This window comes from Stegodyphus dumicola, chromosome 9, assembly GCF_044657685.1.
Source record: "Stegodyphus dumicola isolate Sdum_Otavi_A_Nest chromosome 9, ASM4465768v1".
Classification (NCBI taxonomy): domain Eukaryota; kingdom Metazoa; phylum Arthropoda; class Arachnida; order Araneae; family Eresidae; genus Stegodyphus; species Stegodyphus dumicola.
In genome coordinates this window covers 129,651,853-129,662,275 of record NC_140776.1, presented here as the reverse complement: position 1 = coordinate 129,662,275, position 10,423 = coordinate 129,651,853, and the positions used below count along the sequence as shown (strand labels likewise).

General features: G+C 29.0%; 1 protein-coding gene across 2 annotated transcripts in view; it reads right to left on the bottom strand.

The window, feature by feature from the left end:
• Positions 1 to 452: 452 nt before the first annotated feature.
• The window catches only part of LOC118197467 (dnaJ homolog subfamily B member 1-like), a 45,753-nt gene continuing 35,782 nt past the window's right edge, over positions 453 to 10,423 (bottom strand). For both annotated transcript variants that reach the window (XM_035368976.2, XM_035368977.2), the window contains exon 9: positions 453 to 9,169. In XM_035368976.2, the coding sequence (XP_035224867.2) occupies positions 9,051 to 9,169 (119 nt within the window). In that variant the 3' untranslated portion in view covers positions 453 to 9,050. The remainder of the gene's footprint in view (positions 9,170 to 10,423) is intronic.

Here is a 10,423-nt window from a genome sequence, read left to right as displayed (position 1 = left end):
GGTGTAAAAATTAACCGATGTAAGTGACGAAAACAGACCATAAAACTTTCTTGAAAGACATTTAAACTTTTTATATTCAAGTTAGTAAAATTTTGTCCTTAATTTTTTAGTTTCGCTGGAATCTAAAGTTCCTGATACACTAAATAATTGCTCATTAAATATTATGATAATATAAAATTGGAAACTTTTATAATAATTTCTATAACCAAAATAATTTTTATTTTTTACTTCATTGCTAAAAGCAGTGATAAGAACAATATTTTGTTCTTTTAGACATGGATTCATATCTTACATTTCATTGATACAGTATATTTTTGGGAAATTTAAATTTCATATAAATTAAACATGGATGCTTTGTAAGCAACTGTATCAGAATTTCATTACTTGAAAAACATTATAAAATGTAGTGTAAAAAAAAAAAAAAAAATAATAATAATAAATGATAAGCAAAATGAGGGTTTTTTGTGTAAAAATTTTTATGGTTTCTTGTCAAGTTGACAAAACATAACATGAAAATAGGCTTTGTACAATCCAGTATAAATTACAATATGCTGTACATATAGTAACTTCTCTGTACAACAGGACTTATTAAGAATTGCACTTGCTCATTGGCACACAGGAGGCTAAAAAAAAAAATCATACTTAAAAACATTTCCAGATCTTCTTCAGTTTCATTATTTTTTCAATGAAGCATTTCCATTGAAGTTGAAATATATAGTTGAATAACACTGTTGCAAAGAACCCCATTTGAGAGTTAATTTTTTTTTTTTTTTTACTATTTAACAACTTTTCAGTCACTCAAGTTTTTCTCTAAAAGGAATTTTATCAGTAATATTTCCCATATAGAAGACATTTTGATTTTTTATATTAATCAGATTTGAAGAAAAAATACAGTTGCAATCAGTTGGATAGAATGTTACACATATATAGATGTCTCTACATTGCCTTTTTTGGCAGATGACATACCTTTCCAGCAACTCTGAGCAAATACATTCATACAGTACTTGAGAAAATATATGCATGCCTGTATAATTCATTCAAATGCAACATTCTTTTCTGTTTAATACATGTTGGAAAAGTTACCAAAGAATGATAAAAACTGTATGTTGCACATACAGAAGATAATGGGGTCATTTGAGAAAAAACTTAAGAATAATGCATTCCCATAACTTGCTGCAATACAGTATCTGTATAGAGATACTGAAAATTTCAGAATGCAATGAAATCAAAAGCCGTGTAAAATACCATGAAGAAAGAAATGCATTTTAAAACAGACACCTTTCCTTGTGGAATTATATGCAAAATCTAATAGAGAAAATACTGTCATAAATTGAACAATTTCTAGATTTGAAAGAAACAATTTCTAGAACAAAATTTGTTAAAAGTATCTGAAAGTTCCTCATTAATATATGATTAGCATTGAAGTGTTCCCTATCTCAAGAAATTTTTAATTTATATAAAATAAATATCACATTAATATCACTTTCTTAATATATTCTCCAGAGAGAAAAAAAAAATTCTACTTATAAATAAAAACAGCAAAAATATTTGCGGTTTTTATTTATAAATACAATTTATAAGTAGAATATTTTTGCTATATAAAAGAAATATCAAACATTTCATCTGCAACAAACATGGAAAAGTAAATGCAGTTTAAATAGAATAAAAAATATAAAACACTAAATAACATTGGGGGGGTGAGCATAAAATATCTGTTTTTTCCTAAAATAAATATAAAAGTTTAACTATAAACAGTTTTCTACTTATGACACTAATAGAATAAAAATAATTCCTACAATACTGCCTTTATATTACAAGCATGGAAGAAAAAGCAAACTCCCTTGGATACCTTGTGTATACAAAATAATAACTATACAAAAAAATTGCAAGAGAACTGAACATTTATTTTTGAAGCAAGTTTAAATTTTTTAATCCCAAACATTAAAATGCACAAAGCCTATATTATTACGGATATGCACAAATAATTTCCCTTAATATATCATTATTAATAAACTTTGTGACAAATAATCTGCAACTAATTAATGAAAAATCTTAATAAATACAATAACCTATGGCTTCAACTTCAATGAAAATGTTTCTGTAAACAAGTTTCCAAAGTACTAAATAATTGTAATATATGCATCAAAATGTTTTGATTGCTTTTAAAAAATACTGTAGGAACCTGTAGGAAAACTCACATATATGTGTTCTTCCCAAAAAAGAAATATTTTATTGTAATATGCTTAAAATATATACAAAAGTTTTCTGTACATACAGTGAAACCCATTTATACTGAATTTCAATATTCTATCATAAATGTTTGACATGTGAAATAATTTCACTAAAAATAATTATATATTTATCTTTTATAAATATGATTTAAAATTCTGAATATTAAATATTACATATATACAAGCATATAAAATATAAATAAATAAAATTATGTGAATGATGTACAGATTATATTTGACTAATTTGCATCTACAAATCTTTCATTTTCTCTTATAAAAATGTCTCATAATTCAATTCTATTTTTTCTCAATACAGTTTTAAATCAGAATAACATAAATCCCTTTACCTTTAGATATAATATAAGAGCAAAAATAATAGGAACATTATGAAGCCAAATATACACAAAAATTATTAAAGAGCATTTCATGCAAGTTCTGGCCAGTAAAGCATTTTTAGTATTATCAGTGCATACGTGCAAATATGCTTGGAAACTGGATTTAAACTGGGACACTTGAGAAACACACAATTTTTTTTTAACTGCTGCATTTATATTTGTTTGCTAAGGAACATTTTGACTTCCATTTTTCATATTATGCACTTTATATATTTCTAATTTTGCAGAAAAGGAAATTTTGTCTTTCAGCAATATTTTTAATAATTAATAGTATTCCCAAAACTCATATAATTGCAGTCATCAATCAATTGCACTGTTTTTTTTTTTTTTTTTTTTTTCTTATACTGTTCTTTAATGGTAAAGCTAAAAGTATTTGCTTAAAGTTTTGAATTTATATTTCTGAATGCTTCAAGACATCTATTCAATGAAGCAGTATATGTACAGCCTACATACAAAAAATAAAATGAATAATTAAAATTCAAAAAGTACTACAATTATTAGCTTCTTAGGTTTTGGGGAATATTTGTAATATACATATTCAATATAACAAACACAGCTTCTCAATACAGCTTTTACATTCACATTCTTCATTTACTAGTTTTAGAGTTAATATTTTAAGTTTGAAATATGTAACAATTTGATATTAATAAATTCAGTATAAATGGGTTTGACAGTACTAGATATATTAAATCACAACCAAAGAATATAAATTCAAATTCATAATCAAATCTAATGATCAAAATCATAAAATTTCACATTGGTTAGTACAAAAATATTAGATTAATAATATGAAAAGTGTCAAAAATGAAGAATGATATAATGAAGAATAAAAATTTCATGCTACAAGAAAGCTACTAAAATTTAAATTTGTATTTTTAAAATTCAAACACATCATTTCAAATATCTTATATATTCCTCACATATAAATCATGAATGTTTGAACTAATAATAAATAACTCAAATTTTAAAGGTCTCTTCATCTTAAATTTAAAAAAATCTAACACAATGTCAATGTGATCGAAATCAATTCTACAATAAGCACCATTAGAGGAAAATTGAAAACTAAATACACTATATATATTTTCAAATGAGAGAAAATACAATAAATAGTTTGTCACGACACACTACATGCCAGCTGAGTTTAAAATTTACCTTAAGTCACTTCATAGCAAGGATGGTAAGCCTTTTACAAACTTATCTCTCACAGCAAAATCTACCTTTATGTACCATTTATCTACATGAATATTTACATTCATCATTTAGCTTGATACTACACAGTGCCCAAAGATAAAATGCAATCATTCACATATAAATTATAGCAAGTAAAAGCTTATTAAATCTGGCTACATAAAGCACATGTACTATTTGTTTAAAACTGCATAAATAAACTCTTAACAGTATTCATAAAATATTCGAACAGTTTGATTTAATCTGTGTTGAGTATTAAAAGTTCTACGTGATATTTCCTGTTATCTTATATTTTTTAAACTTGATTCAATGCGGCTTCATTAAGTTTTGTTTTATTTTATAATACTTATGCTTCTTATGTTTGATAGTTTATGTATTTATGAAACATTTTAAATTTCCTTCAGTTCAGCTTTAAAAATTTTGAAATCATTTTACACTTCTTACATTCAAACATTGGACTTGACAGCTATGCAATGAACATCAGACATTTTAACAAGCCACATACTTTTCTAATTTTTGTGCCACATTTTTAATGCAGAACCACCCCTCAACTTACATAAATCTGCAGTTATGCATGATCATAAAAGCCATAACATTCACAATGAAACCTAACAGTAAAAAATATGGACTCCATAAACAATTCCTCCTTTCCCCCAAAAAGCACTTCTTGCATTCAAACAATATTTGTGCAGTTACTTTAGTTACTTGTTTACCACTGTTAGTGTTTGCTATTTATTTACCTTTCAAATTGATTTAAGACATATAATTAATGCACTGGTAATAAATCTAAAAAACTGCAATTATTTTAGAAAGCATGAAAATTACTCATATTTATACGAAATAGGAAAATTATAACAGCTCAGAACATAAATCAGCCTTTTTCAAGACTGAATACAATAGCGGAGGATAATGCTTGCTCTATTGAAAGCATGAAAGATGCACCAAACTTGAAGGACACAATTATTATGAAGCAATCATTACCAAGAAAAATCTGTGATCAATTTCTGAAACAGAAAATTTGCTGTCTCATTGGATTGAAGGCCTGCCACAGAAGTGGATAACATTGCATTTTCTGATTATTCATGAGAATGCTAGGTCTTTACACAAAGATTTACATAAGAAAATTTACATTCGAACAACAAGCAGTTTGTGAAGGTAATAAATATAATATTATTGATGTGGCTAACTATAAGGCCACCTACAGTTAAAAATTTTTGTGATAACAATCTGCTCCAGACCAACAATCTACTTTAGATTCTGCTGCCAACAATGTCAAGATGACAACTTAAACAATTCTGACTGATCTCAGACTCCAACATCAAGAAAGACAGAAGTTGCAGAAAACAGTGTTTTTCTTTATAACGATCCAACTTCATTGCCAATTCTCCTACTGCAAAACCAAATCAGCTTTCCCATGACTTCTTTTAGTTGAAAAGTGTTATTTCAGCTTGTTTTTGTATTCTTTTGGATATTTGTTATACTTTTATGTCTTATAAATTCAAGTAAATAGTACTGTATGATGTTCCATTTATAAGACACAAGATGCGTCTGAAAAGTTAGGTGAATGGTTCCTTATGTTAAAAACTGTGTTGGTTAGAATGATATACATATGCATTGACAGACATGTTAACAAGCACCCCTTATCACGCAAATCACTGAAGTTAAGCAGTGGTGCAAGCTGTGACCATGCTAATGGAGTCAGTGTGAGAATTTGTGTCATTGCAAAATGGTGTAATGCGTTCACATGATGTTTTGCTTCAAATTAAAGGAAACGATGACGAAGACTCATGGAATGCTAGTGCAAGTGTAGGGTAGTAAGTGTTGAAGCAGTGAGTAAGAGTATGTTTCAGTGGTTTTTAAATGCTTTAGATATGGAAAGGAAGGTGTCGAAGATGAACAGCATTCGGGTCAATCATCAACAAGCACAATCCAAGATAACATTGAACAAGCACAATGGATGCTCGTGGATGATTGGAGGCTGTCTTTGAGAATGATAGCAAAAGTGTTGAAGATAAGCTACGGCAGTATAAGCACTATCATTCATGACCATTTAAAACAGCGAATGATTTGTGCTCGGTTTGTATCACACACATTGCGAGCTGAAGCAAATGCAGATGGAAACATCTGGAGATTTCCTTGAAATGTTTGATTGTAATCCAAAGATTTTTTAAACCATCATTAGAGGAGATGAGACCTAGTGCTACGAGTAAGATCAGGAGACCAAGCAACAGTCAGTGGCATGGTGATCATCATGTTCCCTGCCTCCCAAGAATGTTGGCTGACAAAATCCAAGATAAAGACAACGTTGCTTGCCTTTCGATAGCAAGGTCTTGATCCATCATGAATTTCTACCCGAAGGTCAAACAGCCGATGCGGAAGTTTACAAGGAAATTTTGAAACAACTGCTGCAATGCATCCGATGGGTTATGGCCAGAACTATACTGGAGTGGACAGGGAAATTTCCTCTACAGCAACATCTGTCCCCACACTACGATCCACGTGTTCAACTTTCTCACTCAATGCAAGGTGACTTCTCTTCAATAAACTTCTTATTCTCCAGATTTGGTGACAGCAGACTTTTTTTTTTTTTTTTTTTTTTTAAGCTTGTTTTCCTGCTTTAAATTAGCCCTGAAAGGCTTACGCTTTGTAGACATTGCAGATATCCAAAATCCATGACCCCCGTGCATTAAATAACTCCACAAGAAACATTTGCTGGCAGTTCCCCACAGGTTTACAACTGATGTCAGACGTGTGTTGTAGCTAATAGTGATTACTCTGAAGGCTGTAAAGGTATTTTTGTTTGTAACTCTTGTTTCCTTTATTTTTTTAGATCATTCACCAAACTTTCCAGATGCATCTTTTAATACTGTGTATATAATATAAATATATATAATACATACTGCAGTTTCTTGTGAAGTTACACTTAAGCAATTTGCAAATTCAAATAAAATTCAAGTTACATATGAATTTGTGGAATGAATTAGTTATGTAATTCAAAGGAATATTATACTGTTATTCTTTAGCTTAGTTTACCCATCTGCTAAGACAATTCCTAAAAATAACAGTCCAAGAACTTAAAAATTAACACCGAATCAGAAATTAATTTTTAAAGCACCAGTTCATTTAATGAGTTTATGGTTAAGAATGCAACTAAGAAGGCAACTGCTGTAACTCACACTGTTACTAATTAACTAGTGGAAATTCAGTCTAATTTACAGATGATCAAGGAATGCAATGATGATGTGATGAAGAGTAAGATGAATTCCTAAAAGTTATATGTAGAAGAAATCCAATAAAAAGAAGACGAAACACCAACTAGCAGATAATACAGTCCCAAAACTTAGCAGCATTTTCATATAAACTAATTTATTTGAAATTCATAATAATCAATGAGTTCTTTTTGAAGTTAATGGACAATAATACTGGTTCAAGTCATATAAATACATTTGTTTTAAAAGCAAAACTAAAATCAAACAGAACATAGTCTTGCATCTTAGCAATGACTTTTTTCCATGTTCATTTTATTTTTTTTTATTTCAATTATTAATACTTTAATAAGATAATAATGAAATTTTTAATATATGTTTTTACATAATCTAAAGTTAAACAGCATTATATTAACAAAATTAACTTCACCTAGTATTTAGATCTACCATCCTTGCACTACGGGAATGCTCTTTTAAAAATCAAAATCAAGTTTTTTTCTAATTAATCAAAATACACAAAAATAAATATAAATCACTTTACAACAATCATTAAATTAAAGTATATATATCTTAGTTCATCCAAGAACAACAAAAGTTTTATAAGTTTCAAATTTCTCTCACGACACAAAGGCTAACCTTCTTTGGTTTTGTGTCTCACTCTAAGTAAATTAGAACATTACAAGCCAAATAACAAAACTCACATAGTTGTACGTTTATGTGATAAGTTAAAAAATTGATTCATACAAGAGCTGTTCAATAACAAATGAAATTGTTTTCTTTGCAGACAGTCAAAACACATTTTCATTTCTGTCTCTCTCTCTCTCTATATATAAATGTATATAGGGCTACCTACCTTGCAGCTACAAAAGCTAAATTATATTTTTGAACAGCCCTAGGTTTATTTCATTACTTTTGTTATAGATAGTTACATGATATTGCAATTCCCATGTGAATGACAACGATGAAAGTAAATTCGTTTCTCATTATGCCTTCAGACAAAATGGATGCTACTTTTATGAAGCAATATGTAGTTATATAATTCTACTTGCACTTGAGTTTTGCCTTCAGTGTTGTGCTTGAGAGTGAGTAACAGTAAAATTGCAAAAGAATGCATATGTTTTTCTGGAAAGCAAAAGTCATCAAGATCAGATGTAAAAGTTATGATGATTGCCTTTCATTTTTAGGAACATGGATTATCAATAACAGGTTGCTTGCAACTCGCCATCTTGCGGCAAATATTACAATGCAATAAATGAACAAAAATAGTATTGAATGTGCTTCCCGTCCACTATATATCCTAGATTTGAACTTAAGTGATGTTTATTATAATAAGCTAGGAGAAAGACACTTTTCTTGATTCTTACGCTTAAGAATCAACTTTCAAGAAACTTTTACCGAAATGCACTGTAGTTAGTACCAGTTATTTTGGAAAAGATCATTGTAAAAAAAATTCTTATCTAAGAAATCAGTTTCATTCTTTAAAGAACAGCATATATAAACATATATATTTACAAGATAAGTCACAGTAGACTGCTTTCAAATCAAAGCAAAAACTGAGATTCAAATGATAATTTCGAAACAATGGTATATTTTCTAATAAAAAAGTATATATGCTGGAAGTATATTTTTTCTTGGTACAAAAGCCAGATTGATTATAGCAAACATATTTCCATATATTTCAGTTATTTAAAAGAAAATATAAAATAAAGTGCAAAACATTAAGATATTATACTCTTGAAATATATGCCAGAACGACTGTCAAATATAATATTAACTTACTGCCATAATATGAAGAAAAAGAATATGGCTTTCCTTTTTCCTTAAACTTCAAATAAAATGGGATAAATTTAGTTTTTGAAACATTCCACTGGGCACTAGAATACTTTTATTTTAATTACATTTATTTTAGATGTATTCTGAATACAGTTTGCATATTAAAAATATAACATTTTCTTTGAGACTTTGGTAAAAATCTCACAGTATGGGATCACGTAGGAAGAAAATAATTTTAAAAACTACTAATAAAACTACTATTTTAAACTTTTGTACAAATCATTTAAAATATCACATGAAGGTGTTCTTAACTCCCGAGCTTTGATTTCTAAAGAAATGTCTTTGAAGTGTTTAGCTCTCCATATCATGTTTTCTTCTGAAATGGGAAAAAATACACAAAAAATTTTAATCACATATAATTTATACATATGTATATGAATGAAAAATGTAAAAACTGTACTAAAAACACTTAGACACAGTAGCCATAAATTAATAAATACATTCTGTATAAGCATTTTATAATAAACGTGTACCATGTAATATACTTATCTTCCTAAAACATAATTAGGTCATAATTAATAGTTAGTGACATGCTCAAAAATTTTCAGAAGAGTTGAATTATTAGCTCATTCACTTATGTCTAGCTATAAGATGAATAATTGGATGCTTTATAAAACAAGCAACACAAATTAAATCTTGCATATGATTAAGCAGGTTACTGAGAACTTCTAATATCTAACCGCCCCCCAAAAAAGGGGGAGGGAGGATTAAAATATTTCTCAGTAGAGGCAGAGAAAGTGATAATGGTTTCACACTGATTTCTGGTATCAGCACTTCCTTTTTACATAATTTTGAACCCACACCTTTACTTAAAATCTTGAAAACAGTACACTACATGATCAAATGTATCCAAGTTCCATTAGAAGTTAATTAGATCTAATTATGCTGCAGATTACCAGCATCACATGGACTCCTGACGACAAAATGTGAGCTTGGATCTAAGGAAGACAAGCAAACTCACAACAGATGCTGCAAAGCAAAAATTGCAAAATCGAAGGTAAAATAATCTAAATGCCTTAGAACACAGTGAAGTGACTGAATGCAACTGTCATAAAAATCAGCTCACATGTGAACAGAAATTCTGCAATATCACATATTCCCCATTTCTTGTAAATGATATCAAAGTGAAGTAGTAATGTGCAAGAGCTACAAATGGTGACCATAGCATTTGTCAAACAGAGACAAAAGATCATCAAAGAGGAAAACAACATAAATCATTAGAATCAAATCTGCAATATCACATATTCCCCATTTCTTGTAAATGATATCAAAGTGAAGTAGTAATGTGCAAGAGCTACAAATGGTGACCATAGCATTTGTCAAACAGAGACAAAAGATCATCAAAGAGGAAAACAACATAAATCATTAGAATCAAATCCCAAGGTGTAATTGGATGTAACACTACCACAATTATGATTCGCCAACAACTCAAATTTTGGGTTTTCATGGCCAACCAACTACACATAAACCAACATTTAATACTATCAGTTCCAAGAACTGGCCTATGATATTTAAAATTTGAAGGCAATAGCTTCTTGAGCAATGACAGTGTGTGCTACAGAGTAAAAGA